The sequence below is a fragment of the Nipponia nippon genome, unplaced genomic scaffold (genome assembly GCF_047370975.1).
Source record: "Nipponia nippon isolate SJK-2023a ecotype South Korea unplaced genomic scaffold, ASM4737097v1 scaffold_5, whole genome shotgun sequence".
In the NCBI taxonomy this organism is placed as follows: domain Eukaryota; kingdom Metazoa; phylum Chordata; class Aves; order Pelecaniformes; family Threskiornithidae; genus Nipponia; species Nipponia nippon.
In genome coordinates, this window is record NW_028262369.1 from 10,551,427 (window position 1) to 10,572,241 (window position 20,815).

The following is a 20,815-nucleotide window of genomic DNA, read 5'->3' on the forward strand; positions in this document are numbered from 1 at the left end:
TGACAGTATATTAAGAAAATGTAATAAAAACATATGGAAGAGTATACAAATAGTCTTGAGAGATACATTCAGAACTGCATATTCATTGTTTCACAATGTTGAAAACCAGAAGATTTTCTTCAGATCTTGAATATAACTCAAATGTGAAGTAAATTAGTTTCTAGTGTCAGACATCACAGAAAAAAGATGCAGCTCTTGCAAACTCTAGTTATTTGAGAGCTTGTGGAATTTTAAATAAGTCTTTAAATTAAATATACAGACTGTCAGTTGCAATTTTTATAATTCCTGGTCGCTCTTGCACCAGATGTCTAACTTGGAGTAACATTACATGAATAACATAAAGTCAACCTGAGTCTGTAATTAAGCAGCATTTGAGATGGTCTATTCCAGGGCATTATCTCACATCGGTGAGATATTTATGTGGTAATTTACAATGTTCAGCAGTTGTAAAAAGTTTCCACCCTTTTGGATTAGAAGTATATTTTAAAAAAGAAAGTCTCAAGTTAAAAACTAAAAAAAAGTTCTTTCATGGTAAAATTCTGTACAGAAATGTTAAGCACCACTTATGACTGGATTTTGTCTTGATGGTAATTGTTTTGATAATAAATTTTAAGTTTTGATGGTCAATATTGGTAATGTTGGGTTTGATGGTCAATATTGGTAATGCCGGGTTTGAGGGTAAGAAGTTGTTGGTTTTGATGGTAGGTTTAGTTTGAGTATTGAAGGCTTCCATCAGTAAGCTCCGCATCTGAAAGACAAAAGGAAGCAATGTCACTCCCTGTCGTGACATTCAACATAAAACTGTGTCTCGGTGGTTTGATTTCTGAAAGAGAAGTCTCAAACCCGCACACAGCTCCATCTGCTCTGTGACTACAGGGTCCAACTGCCTCGAGAAGGTGGCTTCCTCACATTTGAACTGTCTGCACTTCGGTTCCGTGCTAAGATTGGTGAACTGTACAGAGTATTAGGACAAAGCCTACCTGCTGTAACAGCAAACAGTAGACCTTAGGTAAATTAAGTTGAGTTGAAGTTTTGCCTAGACAGCATCCTTGTTTTACTAACAATCTTGCGGTCAAGCTGACCAAATCTTGCCGCAACAACAGAAGCCTTCAGAAACTTGCTGGAGAGTACATGTAGGAATGTAGGAAATGAACTGCTTTAAAGCTGCTCCTTCTCCCATCCTATCTGGATTTTTCTTAAACCACAAGTTATCACTAGCCCTTTTCATCCTTATTCATTGTTCGAAGTAACACGAGGCCTGGTGAAAAGGCACAACCTAACAATTCCTTCTCAGTCGCTCCTAGTCTGTCCCTAGCTTGTCCGAGAGCTTCAATACTCTCTAAAAGCACACTGCCGAAGTGGCCTTTTTTGAGATTCAATTCCATCATTCAGAAAATCCCAACCGCCACCCATTTTTTTAAAAAAGATTGACCTTCCACAAGATGAAGCTAATTAACATCCATAGACGATGAAATACTAACATTCTCAAGACTTTAAAAAAATCACTTTTCACAGCCCTCACACCCCACTTGTGTTGCAAGCAGAGTATCAAAGCGGGGTACTGTTGTCGTATTTATCAATGAACATCTCTTTCACCTACATAGCTCAGCAATCAGAGTGCCCTTGACTTGTGTAATGAGATGCAAAACATTTACTTTCTTACTATACTTTTGGCTGGTTTAGAAAAAAACGAGTTTGCCATCTGCTGGCCGGAGAATTCACTAAAGCTAAATGAGTATTAGAACAGATGCATTTTGTTCTGTTTGGTTCCCGATTTATCAGCTAAACAGAGACGCTTCTAGTGCAATCAGGATTATTTTGACATTAGTATCATAAAAAAAGTCTATTTTTAGAACAATAGTATTTGAAAGACCTCAATTCAGTCCTCCTTCTTAAATTTACCTTGTTAAAGAGATAAATATAATGTAAAATTTTACAAGAAGAATGTGTGAGCAATCAGCTTTCCCTCCATGCTATATTTTCAGAATAAAACTTTTGGTTGTCTACGTCCTAAAATACAATCGTCGTTTTTCCACAAACGCAGTTCTGCTTTGCCCTAAGCAAACTTTTCAGTGCAAGAATCTACTGACCACATGTGGCAATCTTATTTCAACGTGGAAACCACAAGGAATTTCTGCAAATTAAAATATCTTCCAATATTAAACTTCCTCAAATTGTGAAATGCATTCAGCTGTAATGCAAGAAGACAAATTCTTCTATTTTCTATGCCAGAATGACATCTTCAACACTGGGCTATTAATGAACAGGATTGTCACTGACTATTAACACAATTCTTAAATTGTGGGTAGGTATAAAATGTAGAAAATTTAAAAATAAAACTTGCTTTTGGATAGTGAGCTGTCTTCTTCAGGGATTACTTCAGTTACCTACAAGAGTAAAATAGATGGTTGGGGGGGGTGTTTGTTTATTAAAATACCTGAGTAACTGGGACTGGCTTTATGTCAGATAGTGGGCATTTAAGAAGGTTTTATTTTTATAATAAACACTTCTGTTCAGAAACATTTCATGGGAAATGTTGTCAAATTTGATGTTAGATGTTGAATTTGTTGCAGTGTGCAATCTTCTTCATTGCATAATTCTAGAGCTAATTAATTTAAACCGTATTATCTACTGAGAGCCCCAGTCAGGACTATGACAACCAACAGCAGAGAGTTCAGTGTAAACTCAGTCAGGCCACTCAAGTTTGTATTTAGTTTTCGATAAGAAGCACCAAACTGACTTTTTTTAATATTAAAAACTGGGAGAGAGCTGTTTCATCAGCCCACTTCTCAGTATTTTCAAGCCTATACTACCAGAAAAAAACACAAGTAAATAAAACAATAGCAGGAATTTAACATACTCTCCAGGTGTTAAATTGTGAAGCATCCTCTGGAGGGTTAACAACTGTGAATTCAGTGTGCTTAGGAGAAGGCAGATCTACATCTGAAACAACAGTATTTCAGTACTGTCACCAACTTATGTTACTCTGAATAAGCACTCAGCACTGTTTCTATGTTATGAAATAGCTTAACATAGCATTTTATTTAAATAGATTATTCTGGCAGTCTGTTTTAGGAAGATGGTGTTTCACTACAATATTACTAGCCTGAAAGTCTCATGTCATCATCTTCCATCTTGACTACTGAAGCTCCTGTCTACCTTCTAGATTCTTCTTCAAGATAGAGCTGCCCAAGGTTTTATTTCCTAGTTAGCTGGACTGAATTTAGTAAGGCATCTTGCATCTCTTCCACTTGTTCGCCACTTAACCATCAGATCAAATGAAAATTACTTGCCCTTCAACCCCTTCACAGTTTTATTTCAGACTTTCTTTCCTAGCAGTCATTTTAAAAGTGGGGGGGGGAAGCCTATCAATTTTTTTTTTATTAATGCAGATGGTTCAGAAGCTGTGATATAAAGCAGAGATTTCATCACACAAGCATTTAAAGATTGTTTTAAATAACTGTGTCGATGTGAAAAAAAAGGAGTCCTGCAAACATCCTGTGGCCCCTTACCTTTAACATACTCATTGGATGTGATGGAGCTGTATTTCTTGCTTTCACCTGCACCAGAAGGCTTCCCTTCCTTGTAGGGTTGTTTACTGCCCTGGTTTCTGTATTGCTCACTTAAATAGCCGCCTGGAGGACAGGATTCTTCCTTCTTCTCCCGTGTTTTCTTCTGGAAACGAGGATCTAAATATTCCAAGAAGCCTTTCAGTTTCCTGATGTGTTTCTTCTTTTTCTTCTTTTTCTTACGTTTGCGATTGTCATTGTCAAAGCGGAGCACAGAGAAATCCAAATCATAAAGTCTGAAGGAAACATGCAAGTTAAAAATAGAAAAACAGATGTGGCACTTGATGCATATATGAAGCGTTATTTATTTTACCACAGGTGATGACTTGCAGCGTGTCAGCTATTTTGTGGTAATTTCTGCACGTCTAACTTACTTTAGATGCAGCAAACTTAAGCCCTCAGATTGAAGGGCAATAGGTTCTGGTTTGTACACAAATCATTAACAGTGGCTAGTTGTGGAATATGTGGAATTAAAAAAAAAAATTGTAACCTAATCAAGAACGGTGAGCAGATGTGATTCTAACTACGCGGTCCAGATCTAGTGTTCTAACACAATTCAGCAATATCTTTCCTATCTTCACTTGACCAACCTAATGACATGATCCCCAGCCAGATTATGCTATATAAACAACTTAGAAACAATGAAAAAGAGGCAGACATGAGAAACACCCAGAAAAGAATGAGGAAAAAATTGCTGATTATGCTGGAATCCTTGCTTACTTGTAATCCTTCTCTCGATGTTTATCTTTGGACTTCTTTTTCTTCTTGACCTTCTTATATTTTTTCAGTCTTTGGTCACCTATCTTTCGGCATTTCTTTTCTATTTCGCTTCCGCTTCCTTCTGCGTGGGTGTATTTTCTTTTGCCATTTCTTAGTTTTTCATTTTCCCGGGAAGAGTCCTCAAAATTTGAATGAGCTGACACAGGTGGTAGTGCATGCCTTTCACGAGAGTATTTTTCAGATTGCTGCTGAGGTACTGAACAATGATGCAAGTTTGCTCTGTGGCTGCTAAAGTGATGTACATCTTCCTCTCTAGAGAGTGCGTTGTGAGGCCACCTGCTTTTGCAGTGATAATCCTTATGTGACCTGCTGTTGTAAGCCTGACTTGATTTGTCAAAGTCTTTATCGCAATGAGAGGACTTTCTCTCTCTCCCATCTCTTGTTCCGTGAGAGGAATAATAATCATTGTAGTATCTGCATTTTTCCCATCTCCGTGGTTCATCTTGATAGTATCTTTCTCTGCTCCAAGTTCTGTCTCCTTTGGAATGATAATACCTATTCCTGTCTTGTTCTGTTCTTTCTCTGCTTCGGGATCTGTAACGAGAATATTTTCCTGAGCTCTTGCCATTATTTGGACTGTTTCTTTCATTATGGGAAGATCTGTACTTGCTTTCACTGCAATATTCCTGCTTATGACGATTTTGCTTATTTGTTTCCACACTGCGAGAGCACCTCCTCTTGTGGGAATGATCATCTGGTTTGCTTCTGGTTTGCTTCTCCTTCTCCCTCTCTTCAGTGTCTGAGTTTTCTCTCTTCTTTCGGTAGTGCTCTTTGTCAGTTTTTTTAGAGTCATATATTTTTTTCTTATATTTTTTCCTATGTTTATCTTCTTCACATTTTTTATTACTCAGTCCCTCGTTTTCCCTAGAAAACTGACTCTCCAAAACTTTATCCAGCTTCGTAATAGAAGAGTCATTAACAGGTGGTACCTCTACATAGTTATTAGAAATGTCCTTTGCATCTTGGCATTTATCCGTAATATCTAGAGATGCAAGCTTTTTAGAACTACATTCAATGTCAGACTTTATAGAGGAAGTTTGCCCTAATTCCTCTTCACTCTCAGGAGACACTTTGATGTACAAAGGATTTTCTTTTGAAATGAGTTCAGGTTCTTTTGATCTTCTTGGTTTGTCTTTGTCTCTACTGTCTTCAGACTCACGCTGCCCAAGGAATTCATCTTCAGCATCCAAGGATTTTTTCCTGACCTTGTGCTGACCATTGATATTGGGATGTGCATTATCAGCTTTTGTTATAATACTTTCAGCAACTTCTTCTTTGGTTGAAATGGTTTCAGAATCTGATTGAGTAAAAAGATTCTCAACCTCACAGCTAAAGTTGGAAGGAACCTTCCTGGATTCTTCATAGGCAAACAGGGCTTCCATCACTACAGTTTCCATAAGAGCATCATTCTCAGAAGATTTCTGAGGTCCGGGGACACTGCACAAAATAAAAACATGGGTTTCACTTGAAAAAGTCCATTCAAAAGATGAATGTTGGGAGTAAAATCCCCTTAAGTAACAAAATTGGTGGCTACGGGAAAACTCTGAAAGACATTCCCTTTAGAAACCTGTTCTTACACCTTCCTCAGCTCCCAGAGAAGGTATGTTTTTTCTCTTGATTCTACAAGCATTGCATTTAAAAAAAAAAAAAACCACACCCAACACATCTGTCTCCCTTCACTTGCTTCTCTGAATCACGTCAATAGCCAAAACCACTGTATTTGCTCTCCCCCCAACTAGAAAAAAGTAAACACATGGATTTTTCTTTCTCCCAAATGGGACAGCAGATGGTGGGAATTTACATTCACACATCCTAGGATGGAAAAAAAGGGAGAGGAATAGAAAAAGTATTCCAGACAATGGAAAAAAATGGAAAAACATTCTATGAAGAAACGAAAGTTTGCCAAGAGGCATCCACCTGTATTTAATATCAGAATAATACACACCCAGTGCTGATGTTTGCAACTCGAGATGTACAGTGTGGACTTCTCTGTAGAGATTTCAATCTTTCTATTAAATAGCATTAATAGACAGGTAAAACAATGATAAACTTGTATGAAATCTTGTTTCAATCAGAGTGTACTCGTTTTACCTTATTTCCTCTGACAAGCTGTTTAACTGGCTGTATGTGAGAGATTCTAAGATTATTTCTTGAGGAACCGGTGACAAAGCTAGAGGCATCTACAATTAAAACGGAAAGTTAACAGACAGAAAAAATACTATCTTTAGTAGAAAACTGCAAAATTTCTACATTAGATGTTAAACAAGATCACTTTGAGTTATATGCGCTATCCCCATTTTACACATCACCCCACGCATCCCCCCAAATATATTTATGAAACTTTTGAAGTATTATCTCAGCTGAATTGCTCTTAAGTTGACATGTTCTCATATGTCAGCTCAGCTCTGCAAATTCTAATGGGATAATAGCACAAAGCGTTATAATGAAATTTGTGCTGTGTCTTTTCTCGGTATTTCACATGAATTAGGAACATTATAATGCTCCTGAATACTGAATACATCATAGGTGGGAAATTCTAGATGGAACAAACATAACTCACTGTTTCAAGCAGTCCATTTGTTTTAGAAAAGAAAATCTCAGAAGGTTTAACAGGTTGGACTTGGCAAGTGGAATCATCAAGTTTCAGTCCATTTTCTTTAGATTCGTTATCTAAACTAATAGCACCATTTAGTGAATCATTTTTTGGCAGCTCATGCTGGGATCTTTCTTCTTCAGCATTCTGACAGGAAGAATGGGAATTCTGCAATGTACGGACCACCTTTCCAATCAAAATTCCGTTAGAAGATATTATGTTGCAATTCCTTTTAAACAAGCCCTTCGACTCCTCAGATTTTCCTGAAGATTCTGCACCGTAAGGGACTGCGTTATCAGAGCTGAGCTTAGGATTTCCATTCACTGCTGGCTCAACAAAAATTTCATCGGGAACTTCCTGTTTGGAAACATTAGTAGCAACTGACATTGTAGATGCATTTGAGGTAGACTCTGCTGCAGAAGAATTTGTAATTGTGGATGAAGGGACAGGCTTGCTTAGATCCTCATCCTCCGCAGCACTGCTAAGACAGTCAGGTTGCGACACGGTCTGACGTGCAGGCAATTTGTTATGAATACTGATAGTGATCTTCTGGTTTTTTGATGGATCAGTAATTGAAGGCCTGGTAATTGCCCAGTTTTGAACACAAGCTGTTGGCGGAGCTGAAGACGGCCTTTTTAGGGTGACACCAACGGTATTTGGATCCTCTTTTACGGGTCCATTTCCATTTAAACGACTTGAATTCTGTATTTAAAAAGAAGAGATTGCAAGAGGGATATGTGCAAACACACAGCATTTAAAGTTTTAAAACATGAAATGCTCCTACTAAATATTTCTACAAATTGCCTCAACACCTAAGAAGAAAAAACAGCCCCCCCTTCAAATACAAATATAAGTCCAACAAGTGTGTTGAATTCCTGTTTTTGGTTTACTGCATATTGGCATCAAATGAGCATCATTTCCGAAACCCACTCCAACAACTTAACGCTGACTAAAGCTATTCCCATATATATTTATTTTCCCCTTTAAACGTTCCCTGAAAACACTGAAATAATTGTTCTGGTACTCAGGAGCAAGACAATTTGTTTTCACTGTCTCAGATAAAGTGACACTGATGGGGGCAGGGAGGGGGAATATATATATTTTTTAATTATTTAAGCATTAATAGACTATTTAAATTGCCTCAAGAGCGTAGTTCTCAGTGCTTTAGAAAGCTGAGTTAGAAGTATAAAGTAATGAAGTAGCACGGCTGCACAATTTAGGATTAGCCGCTGTTTGAATAATTCTGGCTGAGGCATGAGGGCTGTGAAGAAAGCTGCAGTCTGGGAGGGAAAATAAAACTCGGATGCTAAAAAACAAGAAAAAAAACCCACACCAAAACTAAAAACCACTATCCGTTTCATGCCATTATCTGCCCCCCTCAGATTACCTTAATCATATGAGGAGGAAGTCGTGGTCCCATAAATCCAGCCTGCTTACTATTAGCCCCCCGCTGACCAAGGAATGAACGGGGATAAGACGGTGCTGGTAAGTAAAAAGCACGTTCTCCGAGTGTCAAATCATAGCGCCTTGGGAAAAAAGCAGTGATCTTAGTTTAGAGTTTTTCTTTCAGCCTATTCTTGGATTAAACCCCATCCTACAATTTTATAGGAACAGTTTAGATGACACAGAAGACATATACAGAAGACTTAACCAAGACAACAAACTGAAAATTAGATAATGTTCTTCCTACAATGACCGTCCTTTTCAGAGCAATAACTCATCCTTACACCATCTATGGCCTTAATTTCTCTTTTCTAAATTAGCTGGCTACAGAGAGCAGACACATAGCAACGTACCCAAGTGCAGCAGTTTAAGGCCAAGCAATGAAAGGTAATAAATGATATGGGGAATTTCAGGTTAGACAGAACTGAATTATACAAATAGTAATCTTCTTCTAGGACAGAAAGAAAAACACTTGAAAAGAAGAAAAATATTAATAACAGGAAAGCAAATATATTCTGAACACATTCAGTATTTGTTATTACCTGATATAAAAAAGTACATAAGCTTGCTGATTGAGAACTGTTTTGATATCAGAAAGGTCTACTGAGGCATCATTCATTCGATACCAAAGTCCATTACCGGCCTGCAAACAAAGACAATGATATCGCTAGATAAATTGCATGTTTTCCAAATGACATCACAGATAGACCACTACAGAACAAAACATACCAAAACAAATCAAACAAAACATATAACGCAACCTTTTCCCCTAAAACCAGTGGTTACCAGTAACATTTTAATTTCTTTGTCAGCACAGATTTTACCCTGTTAGAAACCAAGCTGATATCTACCTTTATGAAGCAGAGATAGTGTCCTGCGTTACAGTTGAAACCACTATGTACAAGAACTGCATATAAAGCATAGATGAGTGGTTCTCCAATTGATTGGGACATATATGCTCGAAGATCCAAATATTCAGGATATTTTACATCCTAAACACAGACCAAGAAGATTAAAAAATTATCCTTAAATACTTTATGGAATAGCCTGAGAAAAACACTTCTAAAAACACAGACTAGGATTATATGAATATATTTTTTGATTAATTTAAAAATACCTATTCTCATAAACAACATTTAATAATCCAAGTTGCAGAGAACTGCTTTCTACAGAATTAGCTCTTTAAGAGTTAGTTATATTCTTATGGTCACACAGGAACTTTATTGTTATTAAACAAGAAAGAAGAAGCCATAGTTGTTGTATCGACTTTTCTTAGACTTTAGTTATTAGTCTATAGTTATTGCCTGCAAACGTTAACAACTTTTAAATGAGTATTCATCTTTGGGTTATCTGCCATTCCAAGAAGATAAAGTTGCATTACAGCTGTAAATATACCTTGTTGATCTTTCCACCTGTAAAATTTGCAAATCTTTTCAGTGATATTGTGAGAACGTTGGAAGAACGATGTATCGTATACCTCTTGGACGCAGGGACCATCTTTTTACACCTTAAAAACAAGCACAGACCAATGTTTAACAGCATATTCTTCCCCCCCCCAAAAAAGTCAAACAAGTTTTCATCTCTCACACATGCTTATGCTATTTGAATGATATTTACTTGCATAATACGTTTTTTCTTTTCATAAATCCATACACTGCATTTCAGGTTTGTTAATAGAGAGAAGATAGCAGGATATAAGAGGACAGCTCTACAGAACAAAGAATAAAGGATTTAGAACATTATCTTTTGATAGCCAAACAAGTGTCTGAACATGTATCTTTGTTATACCAAAAAGGTAAGGCTTCCCAACAACTCAGCACAAAGCAGGACCAGGAATCTCTCACTAGAGCACATCACCAGAACGTAAGGCAAGGTACCATTTCTTGTTATACCAAAGTGGCTATTTTGGACACATGTCCTGGATACGTTCTTTCAGCTTTCTGCTGGAATGCAAATATTAAAAGTGGAACAAGCGAGTTTTGGTCCTCAGGACTAGAAACTGCAAACAATTTCTAAAATGGATCATATAGCAATGTAAAAAATACAATGGAAGGAAACAGTCATTCTGCAGGAGGGAGACATTGGACAGCAATAACTCTTCATGTACTGAGGTTGCCTGGAAAGACACTGAAACCACCTGCAGTCCTTTGAAACAAAATTGTTAATTTAAAGTTTGTTGCATTGCGCACTCAAAGATAGGACCGGCAGAGTAAGCTGTGAAATTCAACCCCTAGCACAGAGAAAGACTGCAACATGTCAGTTTACATCATCAAGAAAAATACTGTTGTTAACAAATAGAAAGAATTAAATAGTGTCCTTTCAAATTCTGATGTCAAAATACAAGGCAGAGAATTCCAAACTGATGGAGAATGCCTATGAACAAAAAAGAGACCCACAGAGAATAAGCAAAAAAAGTGTTTCATAAAATTCTATGAAACTTGTAATTAGATACAAAGTTTTGATGCAGTAATCTTTATTAGGAAAATTCATGGCAGAAAAGAAAAGGAGAACATCAATTAGGAAAAACTTAAAAGTAATAGAATAGTTTACCAGTAGTGGAAAAGATACTGTACATATGCTAAATCTTTCTTTTGAAACTGACAAAAAGACTGAAACTTCTGGTTTTATGTGTGACTAAACTGATCACACCCCACACTAAGGAAGGGTTGTGCAATTCAGATGCGAGGTGCTTATTGCCGTTTTCTTACTCTTTCTCAGCCGTAATCTGTAAACTATGAGAATTCTTCATACGTTACGTGTTGCTTGTTACGTCCACAGACTAAAATGAACCTGGGGTTAAATTGTTGTAATAGCCTATTGGATGCTCTTTATTCAACATCTGCATTCACATGTACTAATTAACTTACAATTTTCCAACAACAAAAAGCAGGCACTGCATTTTTCCTTTGGAAGGATCAGACAGGAATGTTACAGAACCAAGTCAGACAGTCTTTGCTTTTCTGAGTTTCTGTTTGAATAACAACTTGTTTTGCCAAAATATCTTATACAAATGTTCAATGCTCTCACATACGTAGAAACGTTTTACATACTGATCAGCATATAGGACATCTTAACTCCATATGCTTTCACTAAACGTAGGTTAAGTTTAGGGTGGCTCATTTTGGACAACAGGTTTTTTCAATTCAAGAACTGTGCAAGACATCGTTTAATGAGCCAGCAGAGGTTGCTAATTTTAATTATCACTGAGTCTGTTCACATTCACTGAGACCTTCCTGAAGGGAAGCTCCCACCCCACATCGCTGTCCATAGCTCTGTGCTTCAGCTCACCACTACTTATTGGACACGCCTTTTAACTTCTGGCCATATGAATATTTCAGTGTGCAACTTCACACTTAGGAAGGCTGACAACCCACAGTGTAGACAATACTAGGAACAGAAGTCTCATGTGAGCTAATGGCCACAATTCTTATAATATTATATTTCCAAATATTCAAACGGAAACACAAAAATTACTCTCAGAAACAAATGTATTCTTTTCCAAGCTTTAAATTAGTTCAGTGTATTAGCTGTAAAACCAAAACTAAATGAAAGAACAACAGAGAGCTGTGTCTCATTATCTTATTTCTAAACGAAGTCAAAAGATAACTTACGCTCTAAGTCATGCAATACATTCAACGTGTATCTTGTATTAAGATGTAATTAGTAATAATCTTACTTGCTACACTTATAGCTATTTTCACCGTCCAGTTGTTCCGGTTTCACAAATTGTTCTAGAGCTCTGGTGACAGATGTAACTGCCTGGATGAGTAAGAAAGTAGAGCACTAAGTCACTGGAAATCCAAAATTTCAAACACTTGCTAGCAGTTTACAAGAGAATCTTGCTAGTTCATACTTAAGTGACCTACTGTGAACCAGCAAACACTGTGAAGAAGGAGGCAGACACAGAGTATGCTGAGCATTTCTCTCATTTGAAAATGCTTGTACTTCGAAATAAATAAATTTTGCAATACCACAGACAGCATCTGTGGTACGCTTTGGCATCAATAATGAGAACAATCAAACCCATCAGTCCAACAATAGATGTATATTGAAGTAGAATAATTGAAAAGTATGACAGTATCGTTGTTTGTGTAGATATTATTATTATTTTTCCAGCTTAAATCCAATGCAAAACATGGAGACCATTTACATGGCTTCCACAGAATAACAAAGACCAATCCACTCCCATCCACCACCAAGTTCTTTTGTTTTAACAGTATATGTTTTCAAGTAAAATGAGTTTATTTTAGACAGCTCTTCAAGTCTTTACGCATCTCAACCGATATTCACAAAACATCTTACCTTTATATCCAAAGTAATGTCAAGGAATGGCTCATATGTATCCGAAACTGCTTTGCAGTTCAAGCACTTTACTGGAATCAAAATACAAATGCTTAACAATACGTGAAGGAGACTAACTGTGCAAATTTAAATTATTAATACATATTACTTTAGTCAAACTACAAACTCCTTTACAGACAAAAAGACAGAGACCAGTTTGAAGGACAGTAAGATTTTTAAAAAGTACCTCGGGATCTTAGATATCCTCCAAATATTTGATAAATAAGTGTGGTGGCTTGAGAAGATCTGTCCAATCTGGAAATAAATTATAATCAGACCTCAGAAGATTTAAGGCACAGAGTTAACTCTTCAAACAGTTTTTCTTTTTATGAAAACCAAGGATATAGATTTTCATTTGTGATAGTAAATAAAGGAGTAAGAGGAGCTAAAGAATATTTAAAAGTTAATTTGTTTATACTTACTTGGTGCTTCCATTTAAGCAAGCTTTCTGCAAAGCATCAACAGTGAAGCATAAGAATTCATGTGCGTCCTCTTGACTGCCAAAATGGAAATGTTTTCCTATTCCTAATAAATAAGAGGGTTATTATATTTATCTCATAAAATGAAAGAAAAGTCCTATTTCTAAAATCTCTCTTCTTTAAAGTATCAAAATAATTTACATGCATCAAATAATTCTTTGAAAAATTAAAAAATATTATAAAATAAAACCATCTGAAATGACTTACTTTTAAGGCCATTAATAACAGATGTAGGTTTGATGGCATTATTAGAGCAACACAGGACCTGGTTTATGTGAGTTTCCATTGTGCACATCATACAGAAGCCTTCTTCATGACCTGAAGAGTGAAAGAAGAAAGCATCCCAGTCCAGTCAAATATACATTGCTACAAAAAAAACTAACAAAAAAAAAATATCTTTAAGTTATAGGTACAATGTCCACTCTCCATGCTATATTCTCTTCTCCTAAGATGTCAATATCCCAACAGTTTTGTGACATTTTATTACGCAGAACTGTATAGAATAAAAATGGCCATTGAGTCTGTATTAAAGTGCATTTTCTGATGAGAAATCTAAGTAACTATTGCAATGTCATTTTTTTTGCAGGCTGACAGTAATGTGAACTCCACAGACTGCAGAATATATGAGAAAACAATATTGACATTGATGATACAGCACTAGGAGAGAATGTGTGTTATTTTCAACACACTGCTGTTAGCTCTGTGTCATGTAGCTCACCTAAGAATCCTCTGGGAGAAAGGAAAGATTAAAGTAATGTACGTATTACTATTTCTGCCCTCCTTTTTTCAATGAGATTCTTAACTGAAATGATTTTTATATATGGTAAGAAAACACAGTTAAACTTCTAGGAATAAATACTAAGATACCAGACTAGAAAGCATACAGGTACCTTTGTAAAAATACACATGTATGGATATGAAAAGAGGCTCCTAGGCTTAAATAAATTCAAGTATAAAATCAAAATTCAAAGAACACAAATTCAAGGGTTTAAAAAACAGAAAATTTTATGTAGAATAAAATCAGTCTAAATTTTAATAGTCCCACACAAATTTCTATTTAAGCTTGAAAGACACTAGCTTGTAGTGCTTTCTAGGTTTTGGTTTTGTTTGGTTTGTTTTTTTTTTTAATGAGTCAACAGTGAACACATTTATCACAGTATTAGTGCATTACAGTATCTAGGCTGCAAAGACTAAAGATCTACAACACCAACATCCTAAATTTTATCACCTTTCTAGCAGCAGGAAACCCAAAAGCCAAATGTTCAGCAAATGCCTTACTTTACAATGCACTTCATTTTCACATGAAGCAAGAAATGATCTTTTTTTGAAGTTTTACCATAGTGCATCAAATGAACAAATGCACTTTATGTGCTATTCTGAGCCTCCTGTAAAAGTAATCATAGAATCACAGAATTATTTATTGGTGAAACAATGGAATGGGCTGCCCAGAGAGGTGGTAGGTGCCCCATCCTTGGAAGCATTCAAGGCCAGGCTGGATGGAGCTCTGAGCAACCTGATCTAGTTGAAGATACCCCTGCCCATTGCAGGGGGGATGGACTAGATGACCTTTAAAGGTCCCTTCCATCCCAAAGCATTCTATGATTCTATGATTTAGGTTGGAAAAGATCTTTAAGGTCATGTTCAAAGCCAGCTTCTACAGACAAAATAGGACAACTAAGAGTTTTCTTCACAGAATCACTGTTGTTCTTTCACCTTCAGGGCTGTCCAACAGATCCATAATAATGTTAGACAGTACTCACATGATTGGGTGTGTTCAAGAGAAAGCATGTAATTGGCGAGAGGAGGTGTGTAGGTCAAACATTGCAGGGTAGAATTAAGGAAACATGTGTTGCCGAGATTCTGCAGTCCAACTCCAACGCTTTGTGTTTGTTGCCAATCCATACAAATTTTCTCAGGTGGAAAAAGAATCCTTTGTGGCGGGGCAATTCCATCATTAACAACTGCAAGAAAATGATATTTTAAGAGAGATGCATTGTTTTTGTTTTAAAAAGTATCTTTAAAAAGCAGCATTCTGCAGGAGCAACCCAGAAGAACCAGGTATAGTCCAAAACGCAAAAACATATGATGCACAGCTTTAACCCTGCCACTCAAACTTGCTGGACACTGTTTTGGACAATAGTTTATTCACCTGTTTGAATTCTTCTAATGCAAGACAAACTACCACTCTGATTTTAGTAACCTTTGCCAGGTTTCTTTCCATCTATAGTCTTTAATCTGATTATTATTTCAGTTATTGGTTTTTTCCTTATTGTAACTTAAACCACAAACCTACATTTGTAATTATATGGTAATTAATATAAGAACTGAGACAGAAAAATAAGCAAGTAACTAGCACAGACGGTAACCCTATAGATACCAGATCTCTTCCTGAGTAGCATTATCATTCAAAGACTTGTGAATAATGGAAGCCATGAATAGCAATGGTAAAATGTACTTTTCTCTGTGTAACAGAAAAGACACGGATAAGTCTGTGTATTGTAAAAAGCTCCCCATAACTGACTGTAAATAGATCAAAACTAAGCTATAAATAGATCGTAACTAGATAGAACTAAGTTTTGCAACACCAGTCACTTCAGTTGCCTTAGGGGATTCAGAAAATTGAAGTCTACCGCTGAAGTCTTTAGTTGTTGTAGTCTCATTTCATAGCAGTACAACAAATAAGAACTGAATTTTCTACTTTTGTTTTGTTTTGTTTTCAAGAAAAAGGGGGGAGGACAAAAGACACACTTACCTAGATCTCTTTGGGCAAAAGGCTTAGATTTTTGAGATGATCTACAATAAATAGCACCTCCAGGTCCTTTGTCCACAGAGACTTTGTTTGGATCTTCTGCGGGTGGTACCCGGCCCAAATTTGCGGTGCGTGACGTCATTTTTTTAGTACGGGGTTTCTTAGATTTGTCAGACCGCCTCGATGATGATTTTTTAGATTTTGAAGATTTTGGCTTGTTAACTATGGTCATTGTTCATATCTGTAACAGAGGCAAAAGTTCTGGTTGACAGAAGAACGTCAAGAACCATTCCAGAGAGAAAAAAATATGAGAAGTCTTGCCATTTAGTCTCAGAGAAGTAACCTGAAGAACTAAATAGCTGATAAGAATGATTTAAAAAAAAAAAAAAAAATACCCAAAACTAAACACGCAAAGCAGAATTTTCCACCAAAACTGTATCAATATTACTTTCAACTTCTGCAGAGCTGGCAACTGATGACATTTCTTACACTTTCACAAGATTTTAGTTCATTACAGTTATGAGGACCTTTTTGTAAAAGGAGCTGTGAGCAGTGGTACATTCAAGTGCTGGCCTGTTGAGATCCAGGAGGAGCTGTTTGACCCATCTTTTCGCTCCTGGGAACCACACACCTCTGAGACACAGAGGATGGGATATAGCTCTGAGAAATCTTGGGAAAGGGAAGCAAGAAAACACTTGTAAATTTATTTCCGCCTGGGTTTCTTCTGCCCCTCCAAGAAATATTTCTTGGATACAATTTGGGCAGCAGTACTTGTGGTATTTTGCACCTATCACATTTACAACTCTTACTATCAATCAAAAAGCTGAACCAAAAAGAATCTTTTTCAGTTCTACTTATGTAAAGTTGTACATTTTTCCCTGGCAAAACAACAGAGGAATGTAAGCTATAAAAAGGAAATGCTGTATGTAAAAGAAAGCAAAACAAACCCTCAGTCCTCAAGGACAAAGGTAGTAACTGATACTAAGTCCTTTTTAAAATGCTGATTATCTTTAAACACGTGTAATTGTGCGTGCATAGTAAGCTGCTGAATAATTACATGATCGATTATAAATTTCTATATGTAAATTTCTGCTACTATCTTACTACAGCACATAGGGCCTTTATAAGTTTAGGGAAACTATAAACTTAACTGAGAGTTTAAAGCATAAGCTGCTTTGTTATACTGAAATAACAGAGAACAAAGCGTAAAGCAGTTTCAGATTTATGGCACAACTTGATTGCTATTGATAAAACTTAAGGTAGATTAAACAAAGCACAGTAAATTACAGAACTTCTAGTCCCATGAGAGACAAATTATGTGCAAAGCCTTTAATTAGATCTTTTTCCCTTTAAATTTTCAATTTAAAATCCACTCCATACACATTTTCCATTTCTGAGAAGATAATACACAAAACTGGAAAATTCCCTCTCATTTTACTGAGGAATGGAGGCATCCTTGTCCATTTGGAAGACTAAGATGACAGTTCTTGGGCTCAGTGATTTTCAGATAAGATCCCGTCTTCAAACTGCAGATACCAGTGCCATCTCCTTTTTCCAATTGAAAGGGCAAGTGTTTCAACAACATATTTAAAACACATTTGTGGGGCAAAAACCAGAATGAAGACTGCAGTGAAAGGCAAACAGAAGAATATCATCACAAAAAAGCTTGAGCGTTATATTGACCAACGAGCTAAGCCTTAAGTATTTTTTCATTTATTTTTGACAACTGAGTGATACACACTATACAACAGCAAATATCAATGCTAGTATGAATAAATCATCCACCAGTTTTTCAAATTACGTCAATATAATTCTTAATTTGGACATAAGGTCTCTTTGACAAAGAAGTACAAAAATGATAAACACTGATAGCTTTTCCTCTGCCATTGTTCAATGTGCATACAGATTCTGTTCCTATACCACTGCTGAACCTTGTCACGTGTACTGAGCGCTATTTCCCTGTGTGGATGTCGTAACAGACTTTTCCCAGTATGATATTGAAAAGTGAAACAGATAAGAGAGTTACTTTCCTCCCATTTGGAGTTTTGCGTCAGCATTGTTTAGATTTTTTCAGCAGTCTCATTACAAAACACATCAGTTATGACTTGGGACCTAAATATTTATATTTGGTCTCCACTTTGCATACAATAAATCACAGCTCAGGAAGATTTTATACAAGATCCCATTCACAAAACTGCGTTTAACCAAGGCGTAGTGATTATGCCTTTCCCCCATTACAAAACAAACATTTTCAGCAGCGATTGTAAAAAAAAAAAAAAACACACACGCACAAAATACCTAGGTAGAAATAAGGGGCAATAGAAAACTACTATAGCACAGATAGGAAGACCAGGCACGTTTCCATCTCTAAACTACCAACGACGCTTCCACACTGCAACGCTACCGTAAGCAAAAAAATAAAAAAAAAGGAGAGTAAGAAACACCCCAAACACACACACGCCGCACTAGTTTTACTTTCATTAAAAAAAATCATCCAGCCACCAAGCCAGGAAACGCGAAATTCATCAGCACTTTACCCGTCACGGGGAGCCCATTACGTACGCGAGTGCGGAACGGCCTCCCGCGCGCGCGGGGCCCCGCGGGCCGCGCTCCACTCGGCGCAGGCGTCTCCGGCGGCGGCCCCGGCGCGGGGCAGCCCCGCTGCCCGCCGCCGCGTCTCATCCCGGGCCGCGGCGTGTGCCGGCGGGCGCCGAACCGCCCCTGCGTCGTTTAACGCGTCATCATGTCCCTGTTTAAAATTAAACCGTCCGCCTCCAACGCCCTTTTATTACCAGTGCTAAGCTTGAAGCACCAACTCGGTCACCCCCCGCTCTGCCCTTCTGAAGGGTTCTGGTTCCCCAACGCGTTTTGACGCCGAGAGATAAAGGGCTGCTTCCAGGGGCAGGCAGAGCACGCCCGCACGCAACATGTCCGCGCTCGGGAGCGGCAAGAGCCCGAACACACACCAAACAAAACCGACCCCGACGCGCAGGCGAGGGGGGCCGGGAAACGGCTGCGAGGGAGCCTCCGCTTCGCCTCGCCTCGCCTCGCCCCTCTGCCTCCAACTCACACACGGCCGGGCCGCCGCGCACCTCAGCCCCGCCGGGGGCAGGCCCAGCGCCGCGCCGCCTCAGCGCCCGCCCTCCCCGCCCCGTCTTCACCTTTCCGGGCCCGCGCCCGCGCCTCACCGCCCGTCCGGAGGCAGGACCGCGGCAGGCATCGCCCAACGGCGACTCCGTGCCCATGGCAACGCGGCGGGGGGGGCGGGGGGAGCCGGCGCCGGGGCGGGGGGGTGGGGGGGCGGCGGGAAGGGGAGAGGAATCGAACCCGGACCCTCCGAGCGGGAGGCGGCAGGCCCCGCGGGGAGCCGCCGCCGCGCCGGGCGGGGAACAACGCCGCGGGACTCCGGGCAAGGGGATCCCGGCCGCCCTCCCGCCGGCAGCGGGACGCGGGGAAGCCGCGCCGAGTCCCCGCGCCGGCAGGAGGAGGAGGAGGAGGAGAGAGAGGCAGGCGGCGGGCGGGCGCCGGCGGGACCCCGGCGCCTGACGGAGGCGGCGGGCGCGGAGCGGAGGCATCGCGCCGGGAGGGGGCCGGTCCCGCCGGCCCAGGGGGTGGTGGCGGCGGCGGGGCTGGGTCCCTCCGCCGCGTGCTGGGGACGGCGCCCCGCCCCGCCCGGGGGTCCCACCCCCTCCGGCTGCCCGCCAGCCAGGAGGGCAGCGGCCGAGTGCCCGGCCGGCGTCCCGGCGGGCTGGGCTGGGCTGGGCTGGGCTGAGCCGGCTGCTCCCGCCGGTCGCTTTCCCTTCCCTTTCCCGGGCCGGCCCCTCCCCCCCGGCCCATTGATTTCCAGGCAGGGAGACGCACGCGGCGCTGCCGGGCTGTGCCAGGCCGCCGCCAGGCCCGACTCTCCCCCCCGGCCCCATTACCTGGCTCGGCCCCGCTTGACTCGGCGCTGCCGGGTCCCCCTCGCCGCAGCCCCCGCCTCAGCCCGGCCCGCTCCGCCTACTGTTACAGCCCGTCGGGGAACAATGACGTCCCTCCGCCGGCCTCTTGCATCCGGGGCCCGGCGCCGGCCGGGCAAGCGGGCGGGGGGAGGAAAGGAGGCGGCGGCGGCGGCGGCGGGGGGGAGAAGCGAGCTCCTCCGGGTCACACGGGGACCAGCACCGCCCCTGTGCCGCTGCCGGGAGCCGCTAGAGGGGGCTCGGCGACCCCCGGTCAGGGCGAGGGGGCCGAGGACGCCGCGGCGAGGGGGCTCCCGCGGGGCTGAGGGGGCGGCGCGGGCCGGACGGCCCCGCCGGGCGATGCGGGGCGGCGCAGCCCCGCGCGGAGGTAAGGGGTCTCTGCCGGCCCTGCTGCCTGCGGGGACGCCTCAGCTCCCCACCGCGAAGCTTCGGTACGAGCCCCTTCCTCGGCCGTAGCCTTCCCGCCCGTCTCTGCCTTATTTACCCCTCCCCGGTTTATTCCTGCAGTTAATGTTTTATTGCTCTGCGCTCAAAGAGCGGCCATAAACGCTGGCCCGGCCCCCGGGGCCGCCCACAGGGAGGCGGGCAGGCCCCGCCGGCCGGAGCGAAGGCCGGGACGCCAGCGCCCGGCATGTGGCGGGGCGGTTTCCCGCCGAGGGCCGCGGGCCCCGGCGCGGCGCCGCCCGCCATCGAGTTTCCTGAGGAGAGCCCGGAGCCGCGCTTTGACGGTGAGCGGGGCCCGCCGGGGCAACCCTGTCCTCTGCGGGAGGTGTGGGGGAGCTGGGTGGCGGCGGGGCGCCCGGCTCCCCCCGGTCGGCAGGGTGGGAAGGAGGGTAGAACCCGCCGCCGTCCTCCTTCCCTTCCTTCCCCGGGGCCTGGAGGAGGCGGCAGCCGCTGGGGGT

At 41.0% G+C, this 20,815-nt stretch overlaps 2 protein-coding genes across 7 annotated transcripts in view; one reads left to right on the top strand and one right to left on the bottom strand.

Moving 5' to 3' along the window:
* Positions 1-19,978, bottom strand: USP42 (ubiquitin specific peptidase 42). 2 transcript variants are annotated; one of them, XM_087730857.1, is made up of 17 exons: positions 19,878-19,978; positions 15,958-16,195; positions 14,966-15,166; positions 13,413-13,523; positions 13,149-13,251; positions 12,914-12,981; positions 12,688-12,758; positions 12,062-12,144; positions 9,781-9,892; positions 9,237-9,377; positions 8,928-9,028; positions 8,330-8,468; positions 6,910-7,644; positions 6,441-6,529; positions 4,290-5,786; positions 3,513-3,805; positions 1-748 (listed from the first exon to the last, which is right to left on the bottom strand). In XM_087730857.1, exons 2-17 carry the CDS (start codon positions 16,184-16,186, stop codon positions 708-710), a joined length of 4,014 nt encoding a protein of 1,337 aa, XP_087586983.1. In that variant the 5' UTR covers positions 16,187-16,195; positions 19,878-19,978; the 3' UTR covers positions 1-707. The 2 variants fall into 2 exon arrangements, with proteins under 2 accessions (XP_087586983.1, XP_087586984.1); XM_087730858.1 differs by lacking the exon at positions 19,878-19,978 and adding an exon at positions 18,747-19,036.
* The window catches only part of EIF2AK1 (eukaryotic translation initiation factor 2 alpha kinase 1), an 18,297-nt gene continuing 17,372 nt past the window's right edge, over positions 19,891-20,815 (top strand). For 3 of the 5 annotated variants that reach the window (XM_087730864.1, XM_087730865.1, XM_087730867.1), the window contains exon 1: positions 19,891-20,280. In XM_087730864.1, coding sequence (XP_087586990.1) covers positions 19,980-20,280 — 301 coding nt within the window. In that variant the 5' untranslated portion in view covers positions 19,891-19,979. Of the gene's footprint in view, positions 20,642-20,815 lie in introns of all 5 variants that reach the window. The other 2 variants (XM_087730866.1, XM_009467901.2) reach the window with 1 other exon arrangement.

Coding starts and splice junctions, on each gene's coding strand:
- USP42 (XM_087730857.1), bottom strand. CDS start 16,186: ATGACCATAGTTAACAAGCCAAAATCTTCAAAATCTAAAAAATCATCA. Junction 15,167..15,957: donor TTTTGCCCAAAGAGATCTAG/GTAAGTGTGTCT, acceptor ATTTTCTTGCAG/TTGTTAATGATGGAATTGCC. Junction 8,469..8,927: donor TATGTACTTTTTTATATCAG/GTAATAACAAAT, acceptor TTTTTTCCCAAG/GCGCTATGATTTGACACTCG.